Source organism: Oncorhynchus kisutch, linkage group LG29 (genome assembly GCF_002021735.2).
Source record: "Oncorhynchus kisutch isolate 150728-3 linkage group LG29, Okis_V2, whole genome shotgun sequence".
In the NCBI taxonomy this organism is placed as follows: domain Eukaryota; kingdom Metazoa; phylum Chordata; class Actinopteri; order Salmoniformes; family Salmonidae; genus Oncorhynchus; species Oncorhynchus kisutch.
In genome coordinates, this window is record NC_034202.2 from 40,498,053 (window position 1) to 40,521,766 (window position 23,714).

General features: G+C 46.4%; 1 protein-coding gene across 2 annotated transcripts in view; it reads right to left on the reverse strand.

The window, feature by feature from the left end:
- Nucleotides 1-1,390: 1,390 nt before the first annotated feature.
- trim3b (tripartite motif containing 3b) overlaps nucleotides 1,391-23,714 on the reverse strand; it is a 55,084-nt gene continuing 32,760 nt past the window's right edge. The window contains exons 14-15 of one of the 2 annotated variants that reach the window (XM_031809171.1): nucleotides 11,614-11,754; nucleotides 1,391-9,118 (exon numbers count right to left, since the gene is read on the reverse strand). In XM_031809171.1, coding sequence (XP_031665031.1) covers nucleotides 8,966-9,118; nucleotides 11,614-11,754 — 294 coding nt within the window. In that variant the 3' untranslated portion in view covers nucleotides 1,391-8,965. The remainder of the gene's footprint in view (nucleotides 9,119-11,613; nucleotides 11,755-23,714) is intronic. The other variant, XM_031809172.1, reaches the window with a different exon arrangement.

A 23,714-nucleotide genomic window follows, 5' to 3' on the forward strand; every position in this document is an offset into this window, starting at 1 on the left:
GACTGAGCGGTGGTAGGCAGAAGCAGGCGAGTAAACATTAATTCAAACAGCACTTTCGTACGTTTTGCCAGCAGCTCTTCGTTGTGCCTCAAGCATTGCGCTGTTTATGACTTCAAACCTATCAACTCCCGAGATTAGGCTGGTGTGACCGAAGTGAAATGGCTGGCTAGTTAGCGCGTTTGTTTACCTTGCTCTGCATGGTTAACGCTGCTTTGATGTGGTGGCTGTTGTCGTTGTGTTCCTGGTTCGAGCCCAGGGAGGAGCGAGGAGAGGGACGGAAGCTATACTGTCACACTGGCAATACTAAAGTGCCTATAAGAACATCCACTAGTCAAAGGTTAATGAAATACAAATGGTATAGAGGGAAAGTCCTATAATAACTACTACCTAAAACTTCTTACCTGGGAATATTGAAGACTCATGTTAAAAGGAACCACCAGCTTTCATATGTTCTCATGTTCTGAGCAAGGAACTGAAACGTTAGCTTTCTTACATAGCACATATTGCACTTTTACTTTCTTCTCCAACACTTTGTTTTTGCATTATTTAAACCAAATTGAACATGTTTCATTATCTACTTGAGGCTAAATTGATTTTATTGATGTATTATATTAAGTTAAAATAAGTGTTAATTCAGTATTGTTGTAATTGTCATTATTACAAAAAAATATATTGTCCATTTAATCGGTATCGACTTTTTTGGTCCTCCAATAATCGGTATCAGCGTTGAAAAATCATAATCTGTCGACCTCTAATGTGTTTGTACTTTATTCATACTTCTTTATTCATGGCTCTTAGGCAGAATTGAGAGTGAGCCCACTCCCTTGGCTGAGAAGCAACCCCACACATGAATGAATGGTCTCAGGATGCTTTACTGTTTGGCATGACACAGGACTGATGGTAGCGCTCACCTTGTCTTCTCTCAGGATGCCCCAAACAATCAGAACGGGGAGTAGTACACAGCGTTGTACAAGATCTTCAGTTTCTTGGCATTTTCTCGCATGGAATAGCCTTCATTTCTCAGAACAAGAATAGACTTGACAAGTTTCAGAAGAAAGTTATTTGTTTCTAGCCATTTTGAGCCTGTAATCAAACCCACAAATGCTGATGTTCCAGATACTCAACTAGTATAAATAAGGCCTATTTTATTGCTTATTTAATCAGAACAACAGTTTTCAGCTGCACTAACATAATTGCAAAAGTGTTTTCTAATGATCAATTAGCCTTTTAAAATGATGAACTTGGATTAGCTAACACCACATGCCATTGGAACACAGGAGTGATGGTTGCTGATAATGGGCCTCTGTCCACCTATGTAGATATTCCATAAAAAATCTGCCGTTTCCGGCTACAATAGTCATTTACAACATTAACCATTGTCTACACAGTATTGCTGATCAATTTCATGATATTTTAATGGACAAGAAAAATAGCTTTTCTTTCAAAAACAACGACATTTCTAAGTGACCCCAAACTTTTGAAAGGCAGTGTATATCTTAAACCACACAAACAAAGCACCCAGAAAACCATGACGGTGTTGTGTCTTTAATATTTAATTTAATTATTTTTATTTAATATTTAATACATACTTTTGTAATCATACGATCTGAACAAAATACAAAAACAAATTATTTTAAATGTATACTGTATATTATACAGCGTCTTTGTAAAAGTAATGTCATATTTCTGTTGATTTTAATTTATTTTATTTTATTTCAGTGTTGGCTTAGTTTCGTCCGAGCTTGTTTTAGTCTAGGTCATGCATTAGTTGGGGTCAGTAAGAATATCACTCAAGGTTGGAGATTACTCAAGCAAATCCAATATTTTCTGAATAGTCCTAAATCAGTAACATGAGTTAAGTGTATTATACTATATAGGAGTATTTATTCCCTTTCAATCCTTTTGCATATTCTTTATTTAACTTTTAACTACGTCAGTAAAGAACAAATTCTTATTTACGATGACGGCCCTACCCCCGGGCCAAACACTAACCCGGACGACGCGGCGCCCAATGGGGACTCCCAATCACGGCCGGCTGTGATACACCAGGATCTGTAGTGACACCTCTAGCACTGAGTTGCAGTGCCTTAAGACCGCTGTGATACCGCCTGGAATCAGATCCAGGATCTGTAGTGACACCTCTAGCACTGAGTTGCAGTGCCTTAAGACCGCTGTGATACCGCCTGGAATCATAACCAGGATCTGTAGTGACACCTCTAGCACTGAGTTGCAGTGCCTTAAGACCGCTGTGATACCGCCTGGAATCAGATCCAGGATCTGTAGTGACACCTCTAGCACTGAGTTGCAGTGCCTTAAGACCGCTGTGATACCGCCTGGAATCAGATCCAGGATCTGTAGTGACACCTCTAGCACTGAGTTGCAGTGCCTTAAGACCGCTGTGATACCGCCTGGAATCAGATCCAGGATCTGTAGTGACACCTCTAGCACTGAGTTGCAGTGCCTTAAGACCGCTGTGATACCGCCTGGAATCATAACCAGGATCTGTAGTGACACCTCTAGCACTGAGTTGCAGTGCCTTAAGACCGCTGTGATACCGCCTGGAATCAGATCCAGGATCTGTAGTGACACCTCTAGCACTGAGTTGCAGTGCCTTAAGACCGCTGTGATACCGCCTGGAATCAGATCCAGGATCTGTAGTGACACCTCTAGCACTGAGTTGCAGTGCCTTAAGACCGCTGTGATACCGCCTGGAATCAGATCCAGGATCTGTAGTGACACCTCTAGCACTGAGTTGCAGTGCCTTAAGACCGCTGTGATACCGCCTGGAATCAGATCCAGGATCTGTAGTGACACCTCTAGCACTGAGTTGCAGTGCCTTAAGACCGCTGTGATACAGCCTGGAATCAGATCCAGGATCTGTAGTGACACCTCTAGCACTGAGTTGCAGTGCCTTAAGACCGCTGTGATACCGCCTGGAATCATAACCAGGATCTGTAGTGACACCTCTAGCACTGAGTTGCAGTGCCTTAAGACCGCTGTGATACCGCCTGGAATCAGATCCAGGATCTGTAGTGACACCTCTAGCACTGAGTTGCAGTGCCTTAAGACCGCTGTGATACCGCCTGGAATCAGATCCAGGATCTGTAGTGACACCTCTAGCACTGAGTTGCAGTGCCTTAGACCGCTGTGATACAGCCTGGAATCAGATCCAGGATCTGTAGTGACACCTCTAGCACTGAGTTGCAGTGCCTTAGACCGCTGTGATACAGCCTGGAATCAGATCCAGGATCTGTAGTGACACCTCTAGCACTGAGTTGCAGTGCCTTAGACCGCTGTGATACAGCCTGGAATCAGATCCAGGATCTGTAGTGACACCTCTAGCACTGAGTTGCAGTGCCTTAGACCGCTGTGATACAGCCTGGAATCAGATCCAGGATCTGTAGTGACACCTCTAGCACTGAGTTGCAGTGCCTTAGACCGCTGTGATACAGCCTGGAATCAGATCCAGGATCTGTAGTGACACCTCTAGCACTGAGTTGCAGTGCCTTAGACCGCTGTGATACAGCCTGGAATCAGATCCAGGATCTGTAGTGACACCTCTAGCACTGAGTTGCAGTGCCTTAAGACCGCTGTGATACCGCCTGGAATCAGATCCAGGATCTGTAGTGACACCTCTAGCACTGAGTTGCAGTGCCTTAGACCGCTGTGATACAGCCTGGAATCAGATCCAGGATCTGTAGTGACACCTCTAGCACTGAGTTGCAGTGCCTTAGACCGCTGTGATACCGCCTGGAATCAGATCCAGGATCTGTAGTGACACCTCTAGCACTGAGTTGCATTGCCTTAGACCGCTGTGATACAGCCTGGAATCAGAACCAGGATCTGTAGTGACACCTCTAGCACTGAGTTGCAGTGCCTTAAGACCGCTGTGATACCGCCTGGAATCAGATCCAGGATCTGTAGTGATACCTCTAGCACTGAGTTGCAGTGCCTTAGACCGCTGTGATACAGCCTGGAATCAGAACCAGGATCTGTAGTGACACCTCTAGCACTGAGTTGCAGTGCCTTAAGACCGCTGTGATACCGCCTGGAATCAGATCCAGGATCTGTAGTGACACCTCTAGCACTGAGTTGCAGTGCCTTAGACCGCTGTGATACAGCCTGGAATCAGAACCAGGATCTGTAGTGACACCTCTAGCACTGAGTTGCAGTGCCTTAGACCGCTGTGATACAGCCTGGAATCAGATCCAGGATCTATAGTGACACCTCTAGCACTGAGTTGCAGTGCCTCGGGAGCGGCAGATGGGGTGGATTGAGATGCAGCACAGAGCACAGAGCATATGATTTATTCACACAAACAGGGGAAATTAGAACAGGGTCGTCATATTGGAGAGCTACTGGGCGTGCAGGCTTTTGCTCCAGCCCTATACCTATACGGGGCGGCAGGGTAGCCTTGTGGTTAGAGCGTTGGACTAGTAACCGGAAGATTGTAAGTTCAAACCCCCGAGCTGACAAGGTGCAAATCTGTCGTTCTGCCCCTGAACAAGGCAGTTAACCCCACTGTTCCTAGGCCGTCATTGAAAATAAGAATTTGTTCTTAACTGACTTGCCTAGTTAAATAAAGGTAAAATATATATATATCCTGCGGAGGAGCTGATTAATAGAATCAGGTGTGTTCTGAGTAGGACTGGAACAAAACCCTGCAGGGAGGGTATAGGTCTCCAGGAAGAGCAACCCTTGAATTAGAATATAACTGCATGTGGGTGGAACTCTTTCCGCATGCACTTGTCTGTTAACTGGCAATGTGCTTCTCATTTACCACAAAGAAAGCCTTCTGAACAGTGAAAGGCCATCTCAACTGTTAAATAGCCTGTTAAATAGCCATCACTAGCCGGTTACATAACCCTGCACCTTAGAGGCTGTTGCCCTATATACATAGACAAGGAATCACTGGTAACTTTAATAAGGTTTAAATCATGTTTACATAGTGCTTTACTCATCTCATATGTAAATACTGTATTCTATTCTACTGTATTTTAATCAATGCCACTCTGACATTGATCAATCTAATGTGTATATATGTCTTAATTCCATAATGTTACCTGTAGATGTGTGTGTATTGTTGTGAATTGTTAGATGTTACTGCACTGTTGGAGTTAGAAACACAAGCATTTCGCTACACCCGCAATAACATCTGCTAAACGTGTGTATGTGACTTGATATGAAAGTGGAGAAAGTGCTTTTGTCAGCCACAACAACAATAAGGAATTAATATACACTTTTAGAATATGATATAGACAGCAATATTTGAATATACACAGAGTTATATATATATATATATATATATAAATTATTCCTTTGAAAGTAATCGTCTTTGTGTAATGTCCAACAACAACAATGTACAAAAATATATTTCAGTATAATAGTGGATGTTTTCCCCACTAGAGGGCGCTGATGAGCAGTGTTTCAGTGCTACAGTGTCACAAGGCCTGCGTTCCAATAATCTCTCCTTTCTCCAGAAGTGTCCATTTCCCTTTTTTGGGGGAGATTCACAATTTGTTTCGTTAACTCCTCCTTCCTCGTCCAGGAGAGCGAATGTGCTTGTTTTGACATGAGATTAACACTTTATTTGGCTCGACAAAGACGACCAGTAACATTTCAAGTAACTATCTACTAACCCTAGCTCTATCCTTGACCTTAGCAAGCAGTTTCTCATCAACAGATCGTCCGGACTATCCAACTAAAAATGTAACCGAAACGAGACTCTCCTTGTCCATTGGCGCGCCGTACGGCAAACAGAATCCAGAATATACGTGTTAAGTGGTAGAAATAAATGTTGCTAGTTGTGGCAGACATATTCCAGATAAAACCTTGAGTAGCATGTCTTTTTTTTTAAATGTCTGCTTGCTTTTCTTCTCCTCTGACAAAACAGCTGATTCAAAGGGGGTTGTGGCATATATTATAACTCTATAATATTACAACTCTATAATATTACAACTCTATAATATTACAACTCTATAATATTACAACTCTATAATATTACAACTCTATAATATTACAACTCTATAATATTACAACTCTTCCATAAAGGACTATCCTAGGTGAAAGGAGGACACCTGGGGAGGGGAGGACACCCGGGGAGGGGAGGACACCCGGGGAGGGGGAGACACTCTGGGAGGGGGGGAGGACACCCGGGGAGGGGGGGAGGACACCCGGGGAGGGGGGGGAGGACACCCGGGGAGGGGAGGACACTCTGGGAGGAGGGGAGGACACTCTGGGAGGGGGGGAGGACACTCTGGGAGGGGGGGAGGACACCCGGGGAGGGGAGGACACCCGGGGAGGGGGGGAGGACACTCTGGGAGGGGGGGAGGACACCCGGGGAGGGGAGGACACTCTGGGAGGGGGGGAGGACACTCTGGGAGGGGGGGAGGACACCCGGGGAGGGGAGGACACCCGGGGAGGGGAGACACTCTGGGAGGGGGGGAGGACACCCGGGGAGGGGGGGAGGACACCCGGGGAGGGGAGGACACTCTTCCATTCCCCTACAAACTAATTGACACTTTCCTCAACCACTTATCGGTTTCCGGGTCACAGAGGACGGAGGAGAGAGGACGGAGGAGTCGAAGATATTTTCCCCAAATGTCTATTAGCCAATATAAATGAATTGGAAAAGATATTCATACATGGCAAAACAGCTAGTCAAAACAGCTAGTCAAAACAGCTAGTCAAAACAGCTAGTCAAAACAGCTAGTCAAAACAGCTAGTCAAAACAGCTAGTCAAAACAGCTAGTCAAAACAGCTAGTCAAAACAGCTAGTCAAAATAGCTAGTCAAAACAGCTAGTCAAAACAGCTAGTCAAAACAGCTAGTCAAAACAGCTAGTCAAAACAGCTAGTCAAAATAGCTAGTCAAAACAGCTAGTCAAAATAGCTAGTCAAAATAGCTAGTCAAAATAGCTAGTCAAAACAGCTAGTCAAAATAGCTAGTCAAAATAGCTAGTCAAAACAGCTAGTCAAAACAGCTAGTCAAAATAGCCATTACAAAACAGCTAGTCAAAACAGCTAGTCAAAATAGCTAGTCAAAACAGCTAGTCAAAATAGCTAGTCAAAACAGCTAGTCAAAACAGCTAGTCAAAACAGCTAGTCAAAACAGCTAGTCAAAATAGCTAGTCAAAACAGCTAGTCAAAATAGCTAGTCAAAATAGCTAGTCAAAATAGCTAGTCAAAACAGCTAGTCAAAATAGCTAGTCAAAATAGCTAGTCAAAACAGCTAGTCAAAACAGCTAGTCAAAATAGCCATTACAAAACAGCTAGTCAAAACAGCTAGTCAAAATAGCTAGTCAAAACAGCTAGTCAAAATAGCTAGTCAAAACAGCTAGTCAAAACAGCTAGTCAAAACAGCTAGTCAAAATAGCTAGTCAAAACAGCTAGTCAAAACAGCTAGTCAAAACAGCTAGTCAAAATAGCTAGTCAAAATAGCTAGTCAAAATAGCTAGTCAAAATAGCTAGTCAAAATAGCTAGTCAAAACAGCTAGTCAAAATAGCTAGTCAAAATAGCTAGTCAAAACAGCTAGTCAAAACAGCTAGTAGAGCAAAACGGAGAACACCAATGCATTTGTGAGAGTCTTTCCGTGCGAACACTACAGGCCTTTTCACGAGAAGATCGATTTTTGGGGACGTCTCCTGGTCTGACAAACACTGCTGTAGCTCTGCCACCTTCCACCACAGATGTGGACAGCCGACGTTGGTGGATTGAGAAGCAGCCCATGCAAAAAAATACAGATATCTCCAGTTTAAACAGACTAATTTGTGCTTCTACACCTGCATTGCTTGCTGTTTGGGGTTTTAGGCTGGGTTTCTGTACAGCACTTTGAGATATCAGCTGATGTACGAAGGGCTATATAAATACATTTGATTGATTTGATTTGATTTCCCGGGGGACGTCCATTACAAGGACATGACCGGTACGGTAAACGGTAACTCACTTTAGCCCGAACAAGTGCACACTTCAGGAAGAAGGAGGAATTTTTGGGACACATCCGAGGCCAAGAAGAGGAGGACATCTAAACAGCAGCAAATAAAATATAAAACATTTAAACACGTTTTGTTTGTTTGTTGTTAAAAGATAAAATCATGTAGAAATAAAACTTGTTTTAAACAAACATTTTGTTTAAGTTCTTTAGAAAAAGGAACACAAATAGAAATGTGTATTAGACAATAATAATAATAATAATAGACAATTCATACAGTTCAACCTCACATTCTGTATCTTGTGAAGTGGTTGAGCTCTTCTACATAGCGTATCTAGATAGTGCATTGATCTAAAGTATTCAGATACCTCTACACACATAACAAATATACATGATGTACATCTATATAAGGTTATATAGATCGCACAAAATGGCGGATGTAACGCTCTTTTCTGGATTTCTGGGTAAAAGATGGCTGACTACAACCCAAAGGGATAACAAGCTAAATCGATTCCACTAGTTTACAAAGTGGTCCCCAATGGAATAGACACAACCAGGGTGTGAAGTATGGACATATTAACACTGTTTAATAGAGTATGGATATATTAACTTTCCTGTTGTCGCTGGTAAAGTCGTATTTTCCATTCTACTCCAGCCTCCTAAAGGGGAGTTCAGTTCTCCCTTGTCTGGCTGGAGAGTTTGGCAGAATGGAATTAGCAGAAAGTACCATACGGGGAACAAGGTAAAGCTGCAGGGGAGAGTCCCAACTGGCTCCCTCTACTGTAGGTAGTAGTATAAGAACCGTGGTTCGGTCTGTCTGTCTGTCCGTCCGTCCATCTATCCATCCATCCATCCTACTGTAGGAAGCAGTAGGCTTTGATGCAGTTGTTCTGTGGGTCCACCTCTCTGTCCCTCCATCTATCCACCCCTCCTACCATCCATCCCTCAAACCTTTGAAGAGTCAGCCATGGCTCCATGTCTCTCTCTCTCTCTCTCTCTCTCTCTCTCCCTCCCGATCCTTCCTTCCATCTCTCTATCATTGTAGGTAGCGGTAGATCTTGAAGCAGTGGTTTCCAGAATCGGCTACGGCCACGTGTCCATCAGAGGTGAGGGTCAGACCCTGGGGGCCGTAGAGAGGGTCAGCTGATGTGTTGATATAGGACAGGAAGGAACCAGCGCTGTCAAATACCTGGGGAAAGAAAAAAAGGGGTATCAAATCAAATCCAATTTTAATTCACATGCCCGGAATACAACAGACCTTCGTGAACCTTTAACTTCAACGCAGAAAAATACCTAAAAAAAAAGGAAACAAAAGTAACAAATAATTAAAGAGAAGCAGTTAAATGACAATATATTATATACAGGTGGTTCCAGTACAGAGTCAATGTGGAGGCTATATACAGGTGGTTCCAGTACAGAGTCAATGTGGAGGCTATATACAGGTGGTTCCTGTACAGAGTCAATGTGGAGGCTATATACAGGTGGTTCCTGTACAGAGTCAATGTGGAGGCTATATACAGGTGGTTCCAGTACAGAGTCAATGTGGGGGCTATATACAGGTGGTTCCAGTACAGAGTCAATGTGGGGGCTATATACAGGTGGTTCCAGTACAGAGTCAATGTGGAGGCTATATACAGGTGGTTCCAGTACAGAGTTAATGTGGAGCCTATATATAGGGGGGTACCGGTACAGAGTCAATGTGGGGGCTATATACAGGGGGGTACAGAGTTAATGTGGAGCCTATATATAGGGGGTACCGGTACAGAGTCAATGTGGAGGCTATATACAGGGAGTAGCGGTACAGAGTCAATGTGGAGGCTATATACAGGTGGTTCCAGTACAGAGTCAATGTGGAGGCTATATACAGGGAGTAGCGGTACAGAGTCAATGTGGAGGCTATATACAGGTGGTTCCAGTACAGAGTCAATGTGGAGGCTATATACAGGTGGTTCCAGTACAGAGTCAATGTGGAGGCTATATACAGGGAGTAGCGGTACAGAGTCAATGTGGAGGCTATATACAGGTGGTTCCAGTACAGAGTCAATGTGGAGGCTATATACAGGTGGTTCCAGTACAGAGTCAATGTGGAGGCTATATACAGGTGGTTCCAGTACAGAGTCAATGTGGAGGCTATATACAGGTGGTTCCAGTACAGAGTCAATGTGGAGGCTATATACAGGGGGGTACAGAGTTAATGTGGAGCCTATATACAGGTGGTTCCAGTACAGAGTCAATGTGGAGGCTATATACAGGGGGGTACAGAGTTAATGTGGAGGCTATATACAGGGGGGTACAGAGTTAATGTGGAGGCTATATACAGGAGGTACCGGTACAGAGTCAATAGCGAGGCTATATACAGGGGGTAGCGGTACAATGTGGAGGCTATATACAGGGGGTACTGATACAGAGTCAATGTGGAGGCTATATACAGGGTATTACAGTACAGAGTCAATGTGGAGGCTATATACAGGGAGTTGCGTTACAGAGTCAATGTGGAGGCTATATACAGTGGGTACCGGTACAGAGTCAATGTGGAGACTATATACAGGGTGTTACGGTACAGAGTCAATGTGGAGGCTATATACAGGTTGTTACGGTACAGAGTCAATGTGGAGACTATATACAGGGTGTTACGGTACAGAGTCAATGTGGAGACTATATACAGTCACTTTTCTTCTTCTACTATTTCTATGAGTTGGAAAACAAACTGAAAGGGTGTACACTGCCACCTGGAGGGTGTTGTCTGAACAGGTTTAAAGACAAGGTTGGTGATTTACTGCCCCCTGGAGGGTGTTGTCTGAACAGGTATAAAGGATGATGATTTACTGCCCCCTGGAGGGTGTTGTCTGAACAGGTATAAAGGATGGTGATTTACTGCCCCCTGGAGGGTGTTGTCTGAACAGTTTTAAAGGATGGTGATACTGCCCCCTGGAGGGTGTTGTCTGAACAGGTTTAAAGGATGGTGATTTACTGCCCCCTAGAGGGTGTTGTCTGAACAGGTTTAAAGGATGGTGATACTGCCCCCTGGAGGGTGTTGTCTGAACAGGTTTAAAGGATGGTGATTTACTGCCCCCTGGAGGGTGTTGTCTGAACAGGTTTAAAGGATGGTGAATTACTGCCCCCTGGAGGGTGTTGTCTGAACAGGTATAAAGGATGATGATTTACTGCCCCCTGGAGGGTGTTGTCTGAACAGGTATAAAGGATGGTGATTTACTGCCCCCTGGAGGGTGTTGTCTGAACAGGTATAAAGGATGGTGATTTACTGCCCCCTGGAGTTATGGAATGTTTCCTCACGAGTATAATTCATTGGCTGATCCCTCCTGGTGATCTGGATTTAATTATGTTGTCCTTCCTTAAACCAATTTGACTAATTCATAATGGTGAAAGTCCTCAATGGTGCTGCCCATGCTAAAACAAGCTTTTGGGCACTAGAGTCCTCTATGCATCTCTATTGTCTGTGTGCGTTATCTCCCAAATTAGGTGCTGTGGGTGTGGCCTCATCTGTATCAGGTGCTGTGGGTGTGGCCCCACCTGTATCAGGTGCTGTGGGTGTGGCCCCACCTGTATCAGGTGCTGTGGGTGTGGCCTCACCTTGTATCAGGTGCTGTGGGTGTGGCCTCACCTTGTATCAGGTGCTGTGGGTGTGGCCTCACCTTGTATCAGGTGCTGTGGGTGTGGCCTCACCTGTATGCGGCTGTTGCCCCAGTCGGCCACGATGACGTTCCCATTGGTATCCACGGCAACTCCGGTGGGGGCATTGAACTGGCCGTTCCCCTCGCCATGGGAACCAAACTTAAACAGGAACTCACCGTCCGCACTGTACACCTGGGGACAGGAAGTAGACACACACATACCTCTGTGAGGTCACACCTGTGGGGGGGGGGGATTGAAAGGATAGTTTACCTGTAGGATATACAGAGTAGAGATCTTGTTAAGGGCAGAGATTCAGTAAAATATGCAGGGTAGACATCTTGTTAAAGGCAGAGATTCAGTAAAATATGCAGGGTAGACATCTTGTTAAAGGCAGAGATTCAGTAAAATATGCAGGGTAGACATCTTGTTAAAGGCAGAGATTCAGTAAAATATGCAGGGTAGACATCTTGTTAAAGGCAGAGATTCAGCAAAATATGCAGGGTAGACATCTTGTTAAGGGCAGAGATTCCGTAAAATATGCAGGGTAGACATCTTGTTAATGGCAGAGATTCAGTAGACTATGCAACTTTGAGATGCATGAGGTTCAGGTTCACACGTGTCCATCATTATTTACAGTGCTCAAAGTTAGTTATAGCCGGCAAAGTTATTTACAAAATACACTGAGACAAAATACTAACTTGATTCAATACAAAACAACAAAACAAGCCTTAAGCCTGCGTGCGTATTGGGTCCATGGTCAAACGACCACCCCTCATCACTGTCAAACGCTCCCTAAAACACTTCAGCGAGCAGGCCTTTCTAATCGACCTGGCACGGGTATCCTGGAAAGATATTGACCTCATCCGTGTCATTAGAGGATGCCTGGAAGCTCTTAAAAATCACTTTCCTCTCCATCTTAAATAAGCATGCCCTATTAAAAAAAAAATGTAGAAGTAAGAACAGATATAGCCCTTGGTTCACCCCAGACTTGACTGCCCTTGACCAGCACAAAAACATCCTGTGGCGTTCTGCATTAGCATTGAGTAGACCCCACTATATGCAACTTTTCAGGGAAGTCAGGAACCAATATACTCAGTCAGTTAGGAAAGCTAAGGCTAGCTTTTTCAAACAGAAATTTCCTTCCTGTAGCACTAATTCCAAAAAGTTTTGGGACACTGTAAAGTCCATGGAGAATAAGAACACTCCTCCCAGCTGCCTACTGCACTGAGGCTAGGAAACACTGTCACCACCGATAAATCTATGATAATCGATCATTTCAATAAGCATTTTTCTACTGCTGGCCATGCTTTCCACCTGGCTACGCCCTTCGACTCTGTCAATCACCGCATTCCTATCGGCAGACTCAATAGCCTTGGCTTCTCAAATGAATGCCTCGCCTGGTTCACCAATTACTTCTGAGATTGAGTTCAGTGTATCAAATCGCAGGGCCTGTTGTCTGGACCTCTGGCAATCTCTATGGGTGTGCCACAGGGTTCAATTCTCGGCCGATTCTTTTCTCTGTATATATCAATGATGTCGCTCTTGCTGCTGGTGATTCTCTGATCCACATCTACGCAGACGACACCATTCTGCATACATTTGGCCCTTCTTTGGACACTGTGCTAACACACCTCCAAACGAGCTTCAACGCCATACAACACTCCTTCCGTTGCCTCCAACTGCTTTTAAATACTAGTAAAACTAAATGCTCTTCAACCGATTGCTGCCCGCAGCCTCCCGCCCGACTAGCATCACTACTCTGGAAGGTTCTGACCTAGAATATGTGGACAACTACAAATATCTAGGTGTCTGGTTAGACTGTAAACTCTCCTTCCAGACTCACATTAAGCATCTCCAATCCAAAATTAAATCTAGAATCAGCTTCCTATTTCACAACAAAGCCTCCTTCACTCATGCCGCCAAACATACCCTCGTAAAACTGACAATCATACCGAGTCTTGACTTCGGCTATGTAATTTACAAAATAGCCCCCAACACTCTACTCAGCAAACTGGATGTAGTCTATCACAGTGCCATCCATTTTGTCACCAAGCCCCATATACTACCCACCACTGCGACCTTGTATGTCAGCTGGCCCTCGCTACATATCCGTCGCCAAACCCACTGGCTCCAGGCCATCTATAAGTCTTTGCTATGTAAAGCCCTGCCTTATCTCAGCTCACTGGTCACCTTAGCAACACCCACCCGTAGCATGCGCTCCAGCAGGTTTAATTCACTAGTCATCCCCAAAGCCAACTCCTACTTAGACCGCCTTTACACACCCAATCTGTAAGTAGCCCACCCAACTACCTCATCCCCATATTGTTACTTACCCTCTTGCTCTTTTGCTTCCCAGTATCTCTACTTGCACATCATCATCTGCACATCTATCACTCCAGTATTAATGCTAAATTGTAATTATTTCACCTCTATGGCCTATTTGTTGCCTACCTCCCTACTCTTCTACAGTGGGCCAAAAAAGTATTTAGTCAGCCACCAATTGTGCAAGTTCTCCCACTTAAAAAGATGAGAGAGGCCTGTAATTTTCATCATAGGTACACTTCAACTATGACAGACAAAATGAGAAAAAAAATCCAGAAAAATCTCATTGTAGGATTTTTTATGAATTTATTTGCAAATTATGCTGTTTGACGCTAGCGCTCGATTTTCGGCGGTCATATACTTTTGTTGGCAATTTCTACCTGTTATTTAAAGCCAGTGGTCTGCTATTTTCAAACTGTTGCGCAACGATTGTTAATTTTCCATTTCTTATATCCGCTCGCTTGCGCTCAAATATTTCAGTGGTGGAAATATTTGAGGTGTGTCCTCAAAAACATGACACAAAGTGGTCATTTCAGGCAGCGCTGATAGGGATATTTAAGACCAACCAAAAGTTGGTTTTAACGGTGGTGCAGTTGGTTATGGCGTGACTTTCAACAGAAGAAACTCAGCCTATCCAGCCTGTAATATTTGTGTTGTGGAGTAATGACCAGGCAGGAGACGGGAGTACAGTTAGTTTTCGTTTAGTCAAAACCCCTCGTGCGCTACAGTTCCCGGCATTCCAGTGCGCATGTGCATTTCCTATTAGGTGTAGTAACGTAACACTGCCGTAATGCATCACTGCTTAGTAACAGCACAGTAACTAATATAAACAGATGTAGTTCCCAGATACTACACAGCCGTGACGCACACTACCCACATGGGCATGGAACAAGAGTAGCCTAATGTACTTTTGGTGCCTGTATTCTTCATATTTCGAAAACATACAGTACCAGTCAAAGGTTTGGACACACCTCCTCATTCAAGGGTTTTTCTTTATTTGTACTATTTTCTACATTGTAGAATAATAGCGAAGACATCAACACTATGAAATAACACATATGGAATCATGTAGTAACCAAAAAAGTGTTAAACAAATATATTTGAGATATTTCATAGTAGCCACCATTTGCCTTGATGACAGCTTTGCACACTCTTGGCATTCTCTCAACCAGCTTCATGAGATAGTCACCTGGAATGCATTTCAATCATCATGTTTGCCTTGTTAAAAGTACATTTTTAGGGGTATATTGAGGGGGTATGTGGGGGTATATTGAGGGGGTACGTGAAGGTATATTGAGAGTATATTGAGGGGGTATGTGAGAGTATTGTGGCTTTTGCTAAATATAATGTCTAAAAGAATAAGCCCACCCTTTGTTAGCTTAAGGTTTAGAAGAAAAAAAATGTATGGACCTGATTATATAAAGTGATCTGTAATGACGCTTTAGTCCGCAATGCTTTATGCCAGAAACAAGCTGTAAAATGCCAGTGAAAGACGTGACTACGACACATATGGGGATATCTTTGGTTTAACTCCATGACATTCGGAGGCTGTACTAAAAACGTATGTAGCCGAGGAGACCAAAAAAAACTTTGACTTTGGTAAGTAATGTGTGATTCTGTCACTATCAATTGGCCTTCAACATGTCAACAGGCTATTAAACAACAAACTAACTCTAAATCAGTCAGGAGAAAGCCAGGTAGCCTAAGAAGGAACAAAAATAAATTATTTAGACTATATTATTATTTTGGGTCGGCAGGTAGCCTAGTGGTTAGAGCGTAGAGGCGGCAGGTAGGCTAGTTGTTAGAGCGTGGAGGGGTGGCAGGTAGCCTAGTGGTTAGAGCGTAGAGGCGGCAGGTAGGCTAGTTGTTAGAGCGTGGAGGGGTGGCAGGTAGCCTAGTGGTTAGAGCGTGGAGGCGGCAGGTAGGCTAGTTGTTAGAGCGTGGAGGCGGCAGGTAGGCTAGTTGTTAGAGCGTGGAGGCGGCAGGTAGGCTAGTTGTTAGAGCGTGGAGGCGGCAGGTAGCCTAGTGGTTAGAGCGTGGAGGCGGCAGGTAGCCTAGTGGTTAGAGCGTGGAGGCGGCAGGTAGGCTAGTTGTTAGAGCGTGGAGGCGGCAGGTAGCCTAGTGGTTGGAGCGTAGAGGCGGCAGGTAGCCTAGTGGTTAGAGCGTGCTTCTGCTGTGTTAAAACATATAGACCTACCTGATGACATGCTTCTGCTGTGTTAAAACATATAGACCTACCTGATGACATGCTAAAACATATAGACCTACCTGATGACATGCTAAAACATATAGACCTACCTGATGACATGCTTCTGTGTTAAAACATATAGGCCTACCTGATGACATGCTTCTGTGTTAAAACATATAGGCCTACCTGATGACATGCTTCTGTGTTAAAACATATAGGCCTACCTGATGACATGCTTCTGTGTTAAAACATATAGGCCTACCTGATGACATGCATCTGCTGTGTTAAAACATGTCTTTCCTTCAGTGGTAACTGGTTCTGTGGCACTCAATTTCTACAGTTAAGACAACTCTACCACTGTTCTACACTTAGACTGTTCTCTGTTTATGGCCTGTATAGAAATCAACATGTCTCTGTTACTCCAGCATGCGCTCATTGGTCGTCATGCTCTGTTGTGGATAAAAAAAAAAGATTCTACTTGTCTCCAGTCATGTAAAATGACGTAGAATTACATGAAATGCGTTTTTTCTCAGACCGCAAATAAGATGGTAGATTCATGCAGTGCTTTTATTATAATGGAGATATGTTTACCCCTACCCCATGTCCAGGGTAGTCTGCATATCCACAACCTTCTGGCTACTAGTCCAACGCTCTAACCACTAGGCTACCCTACCCATGTCCAGGGTAGTCTGCATATCCACAACCTTCTGGCTACTAGTCCAACGCTCTAACCACTAGGCTACCCTACCCATGTCCAGGGTAGTCTGCATATCCACAACCTTCTGGTTACTAGTCCAACGCTCTAACCACTAGGCTACCCTACCCATGTCCAGGGTAGTCTGCATATCCACAACCTTCTGGCTACTAGTCCAACGCTCTAACCACTAGGCTACCCTACCCATGTCCAGGGTAGTCTGCATATCCACAACCTTCTGGCTACTAGTCCAACGCTCTAACCACTAGGCTACCCTACCCATGTCCAGGGTAGTCTGCATATCCACAACCTTCTGGCTACTAGTCCAACGCTCTAACCACTAGGCTACCCTACCCATGTCCAGGGTAGTCTGCATATCCACAACCTTCTGGCTACTAGTCCAACGCTCTAACCACTAGGCTACCCTACCCATGTCCAGGGTAGTCTGCATATCCACAACCTTCTGGCTACTAGTCCAACGCTCTAACCACTAGGCTACCCTACCCATGTCCAGGGTAGTCTGCATATCCACAACCTTCTGGCTGCTAGTCCAACGCTCTAACCACTAGGCTACCCTACCCATGTCCAGGGTAGTCTGCATATCCACAACCTTCTGGCTACTAGTCCAACGCTCTAACCACTAGGCTACCCTACCCATGTCCAGGGTAGTCTGCATATCCACAACCTTCTGGCTACTAGTCCAACGCTCTAACCACTAGGCTACCCTACCCATGTCCAGGGTAGTCTGCATATCCACAACCTTCTGGCTACTAGTCCAACGCTCTAACCACTAGGCTACCCTACCCATGTCCAGGGTAGTCTGCATATCCACAACCTTCTGGCTACTAGTCCAACGCTCTAACCACTAGGCTACCCTACCCATGTCCAGGGTAGTCTGCATATCCACAACCTTCTGGCTACTAGTCCAACGCTCTAACCACTAGGCTACCCTACCCATGTCCAGGGTAGTCTGCATATCCACAACCTTCTGGCTACTAGTCCAACGCTCTAACCACTAGGCTACCCTACCCATGTCCAGGGTAGTCTGCATATCCACAACCTTCTGGCTACTAGTCCAACGCTCTAACCACTAGGCTACCCTACCCATGTCCAGGGTAGTCTGCATATCCACAACCTTCTGGCTACTAGTCCAACGCTCTAACCACTAGGCTACCCTACCCATGTCCAGGGTAGTCTGCATATCCACAACCTTCTGGCTACTAGTCCAACGCTCTAACCACTAGGCTACCCTACCCATGTCCAGGGTAGTCTGCATATCCACAACCTTCTGGCTACTAGTCCAACGCTCTAACCACTAGGCTACCCTACCCATGTCCAGGGTAGTCTGCAAATCCACAACCTTCTGGCTACTAGTCCAATGCTCTAACCACTAGGCTACCCTACCCATGTCCAGGGTAGTCTGCATATCCACAACCTTCTGGCTACTAGTCCAACGCTCTAACCACTAGGCTACCCTACCCATGTCCAGGGTAGTCTGCATATCCACAACCTTCTGGCTACTAGTCCAACGCTCTAACCACTAGGCTACCCTACCCCATGTCCAGGGTAGTCTGCATATCCACAACCTTCTGGCTACTAGTCCAACGCTCTAACCACTAGGCTACCCTACCCATGTCCAGGGTAGTCTGCATATCCACAACCTTCTGGCTACTAGTCCAACGCTCTAACCACTAGGCTACCCTACCCATGTCCAGGGTAGTCTGCATATCCACAACCTTCTGGCTACTAGTCCAACGCTCTAACCACTAGGCTACCCTACCCATGTCCAGGGTAGTCTGCATATCCACAACCTTCTGGCTACTAGTCCAACGCTCTAACCACTAGGCTACCCTACCCATGTCCAGGGTAGTCTGCATATCCACAACCTTCTGGCTACTAGTCCAACGCTCTAACCACTAGGCTACCCTACCCATGTCCAGGGTAGTCTGCATATCCACAACCTTCTGGCTACTAGTCCAACGCTCTAACCACTAGGCTACCCTACCCATGTCCAGGGTAGTCTGCATATCCACAACCTTCTGGCTACTAGTCCAACGCTCTAACCACTAGGCTACCCTACCCATGTCCAGGGTAGTCTGCATATCCACAACCTTCTGGCTACTAGTCCAACGCTCTAACCACTAGGCTACCCTACCCATGTCCAGGGTAGTCTGCATATCCACAACCTTCTGGCTACTAGTCCAACGCTCTAACCACTAGGCTACCCTACCCATGTCCAGGGTAGTCTGCATATCCACAACCTTCTGGCTACTAGTCCAACGCTCTAACCACTAGGCTACCCTACCCATGTCCAGGGTAGTCTGCATATCCACAACCTTCTGGCTACTAGTCCAATGCTCTAACCACTAGGCTACCCTACCCATGTCCAGGGTAGTCTGCATATCCACAACCTTCTGGCTACTAGTCCAACGCTCTAACCACTAGGCTACCCTACCCATGTCCAGGGTAGTCTGCATATCCACAACCTTCTGGCTACTAGTCCAACGCTCTAACCACTAGGCTACCCTACCCATGTCCAGGGTAGTCTGCATATCCACAACCTTCTGGCTACTAGTCCAACGCTCTAACCACTAGGCTACCCTACCCATGTCCAGGGTAGTCTGCATATCCACAACCTTCTGGCTACTAGTCCAACGCTCTAACCACTAGGCTACCCTACCCATGTCCAGGGTAGTCTGCATATCCACAACCTTCTGGCTACTAGTCCAACGCTCTAACCACTAGGCTACCCTACCCATGTCCAGGGTAGTCTGCATATCCACAACCTTCTGGCTACTAGTCCAACGCTCTAACCACTAGGCTACCCTACCCATGTCCAGGGTAGTCTGCATATCCACAACCTTCTGGCTACTAGTCCAACGCTCTAACCACTAGGCTACCCTACCCATGTCCAGGGTAGTCTGCATATCCACAACCTTCTGGCTACTAGTCCAACGCTCTAACCACTAGGCTACCCTACCCATGTCCAGGGTAGTCTGCATATCCACAACCTTCTGGCTACTAGTCCAATGCTCTAACCACTAGGCTACCCTACCCATGTCCAGGGTAGTCTGCATATCCACAACCTTCTGGCTGCTAGTCCAACGCTCTAACCACTAGGCTACCCTACCCCATGTCCAGGGTAGTCTGCATATCCACAACCTTCTGGCTACTAGTCCAACGCTCTAACCACTAGGCTACCCTACCCATGTCCAGGGTAGTCTGCATATCCACAACCTTCTGGCTACTAGTCCAACGCTCTAACCACTAGGCTACCCTACCCATGTCCAGGGTAGTCTGCATATCCACAACCTTCTGGCTACTAGTCCAACGCTCTAACCACTAGGCTACCCTACCCATGTCCAGGGTAGTCTGCATATCCACAACCTTCTGGCTACTAGTCCAACGCTCTAACCACTAGGCTACCCTACCCATGTCCAGGGTAGTCTGCATATCCACAACCTTCTGGCTACTAGTCCAACGCTCTAACCACTAGGCTACCCTACCCATGTCCAGGGTAGTCTGCATATCCACAACCTTCTGGCTACTAGTCCAACGCTCTAACCACTAGGCTACCCTACCCATGTCCAGGGTAGTCTGCATATCCACAACCTTCTGGCTACTAGTCCAACGCTCTAACCACTAGGCTACCCTACCCATGTCCAGGGTAGTCTGCATATCCACAACCTTCTGGCTACTAGTCCAACGCTCTAACCACTAGGCTACCCTACCCATGTCCAGGGTAGTCTGCATATCCACAACCTTCTGGCTACTAGTCCAACGCTCTAACCACTAGGCTACCCTACCCATGTCCAGGGTAGTCTGCATATCCACAACCTTCTGGCTACTAGTCCAACGCTCTAACCACTAGGCTACCCTACCCATGTCCAGGGTAGTCTGCATATCCACAACCTTCTGGCTACTAGTCCAACGCTCTAACCACTAGGCTACCCTACCCATGTCCAGGGTAGTCTGCATATCCACAACCTTCTGGCTACTAGTCCAACGCTCTAACCACTAGGCTACCCTACCCATGTCCAGGGTAGTCTGCATATCCACAACCTTCTGGCTACTAGTCCAACGCTCTAACCACTAGGCTACCCTACCCATGTCCAGGGTAGTCTGCAAATCCACAACCTTCTGGCTACTAGTCCAACGCTCTAACCACTAGGCTACCCTACCCATGTCCAGGGTAGTCTGCATATCCACAACCTTCTGGCTACTAGTCCAACGCTCTAACCACTAGGCTACCCTACCCATGTCCAGGGTAGTCTGCATATCCACAACCTTCTGGCTACTAGTCCAACGCTCTAACCACTAGGCTACCCTACCCATGTCCAGGGTAGTCTGCATATCCACAACCTTCTGGCTACTAGTCCAACGCTCTAACCACTAGGCTACCCTACCCATGTCCAGGGTAGTCTGCATATCCACAACCTTCTGGCTACTAGTCCAACGCTCTAACCACTAGGCTACCCTACCCATGTCCAGGGTAGTCTGCATATCCACAACCTTCTGGCTACTAGTCCAACGCTCTAACCACTAGGCTACCCTACCCATGTCCAGGGTAGTCTGCATATCCACAACCTTCTGGCTACTAGTCCAATGCTCTAACCACTAGGCTACCCTACCCATGTCCAGGGTAGTCTGCATATCCACAACCTTCTGGCTACTAGTCCAACGCTCTAACCACTAGGCTACCCTACCCATGTCCAGGGTAGTCTGCATATCCACAACCTTCTGGCTACTAGTCCAACGCTCTAACCACTAGGCTACCCTACCCATGTCCAGGGTAGTCTGCATATCCACAACCTTCTGGCTACTAGTCCAACGCTCTAACCACTAGGCTACCCTACCCATGTCCAGGGTAGTCTGCATATCCACAACCTTCTGGCTACTAGTCCAACGCTCTAACCACTAGGCTACCCTACCCATGTCCAGGGTAGTCTGCAAATCCACAACCTTCTGGCTACTAGTCCAATGCTCTAACCACTAGGCTACCCTACCCATGTCCAGGGTAGTCTGCATATCCACAACCTTCTGGCTACTAGTCCAACGCTCTAACCACTAGGCTACCCTACCCATGTCCAGGGTAGTCTGCAAATCCACAACCTTCTGGCTACTAGTCCAACGCTCTAACCACTAGGCTACCCTACCCATGTCCAGGGTAGTCTGCATATCCACAACCTTCTGGCTACTTGTCCAACGCTCTAACCACTAGGCTACCCTACCCATGTCCAGGGTAGTCTGCATATCCACAACCTTCTGGCTACTAGTCCAACGCTCTAACCACTAGGCTACCCTACCCATGTCCAGGGTAGTCTGCATATCCACAACCTTCTGGCTACTAGTCCAACGCTCTAACCACTAGGCTACCCTACCCATGTCCAGGGTAGTCTGCAAATCCACAACCTTCTGGCTACTAGTCCAACGCTCTAACCACTAGGCTACCCTACCCATGTCCAGGGTAGTCTGCATATCCACAACCTTCTGGCTGCTAGTCCAACGCTCTAACCACTAGGCTACCCTACCCATGTCCAGGGTAGTCTGCATATCCACAACCTTCTGGCTACTAGTCCAACGCTCTAACCACTAGGCTACCCTACCCATGTCCAGGGTAGTCTGCATATCCACAACCTTCTGGCTACTAGTCCAACGCTCTAACCACTAGGCTACCCTACCCCATGTCCAGGGTAGTCTGCATATCCACAACCTTCTGGCTACTAGTCCAACGCTCTAACCACTAGGCTACCCTACCCATGTCCAGGGTAGTCTGCATATCCACAACCTTCTGGCTACTAGTCCAACGCTCTAACCACTAGGCTACCCTACCCCATGTCCAGGGTAGTCTGCATATCCACAACCTTCTGGCTACTAGTCCAACGCTCTAACCACTAGGCTACCCTACCCATGTCCAGGGTAGTCTGCATATCCACAACCTTCTGGCTACTAGTCCAACGCTCTAACCACTAGGCTACCCTACCCCATGTCCAGGGTAGTCTGCATATCCACAACCTTCTGGCTACTAGTCCAATGCTCTAACCACTAGGCTACCCTACCCATGTCCAGGGTAGTCTGCATATCCACAACCTTCTGGCTACTAGTCCAACGCTCTAACCACTAGGCTACCCTACCCATGTCCAGGGTAGTCTGCATATCCACAACCTTCTGGCTACTAGTCCAACGCTCTAACCACTAGGCTACCCTACCCATGTCCAGGGTAGTCTGCATATCCACAACCTTCTGGCTACTAGTCCAACGCTCTAACCACTAGGCTACCCTACCCCATGTCCAGGGTAGTCTGCATATCCACAACCTTCTGGCTACTAGTCCAACGCTCTAACCACTAGGCTACCCTACCCATGTCCAGGGTAGTCTGCATATCCACAACCTTCTGGCTACTAGTCCAACGCTCTAACCACTAGGCTACCCTACCCATGTCCAGGGTAGTCTGCATATCCACAACCTTCTGGCTACTAGTCCAACGCTCTAACCACTAGGCTACCCTACCCATGTCCAGGGTAGTCTGCATATCCACAACCTTCTGGCTACTAGTCCAACGCTCTAACCACTAGGCTACCCTACCCATGTCCAGGGTAGTCTGCATATCCACAACCTTCTGGCTACTAGTCCAACGCTCTAACCACTAGGCTACCCTACCCATGTCCAGGGTAGTCTGCATATCCACAACCTTCTGGCTACTAGTCCAACGCTCTAACCACTAGGCTACCCTACCCATGTCCAGGGTAGTCTGCATATCCACAACCTTCTGGCTACTAGTCCAACGCTCTAACCACTAGGCTACCCTACCCATGTCCAGGGTAGTCTGCATATCCACAACCTTCTGGCTACTAGTCCAATGCTCTAACCACTAGGCTACCCTACCCATGTCCAGGGTAGTCTGCATATCCACAACCTTCTGGCTACTAGTCCAACGCTCTAACCACT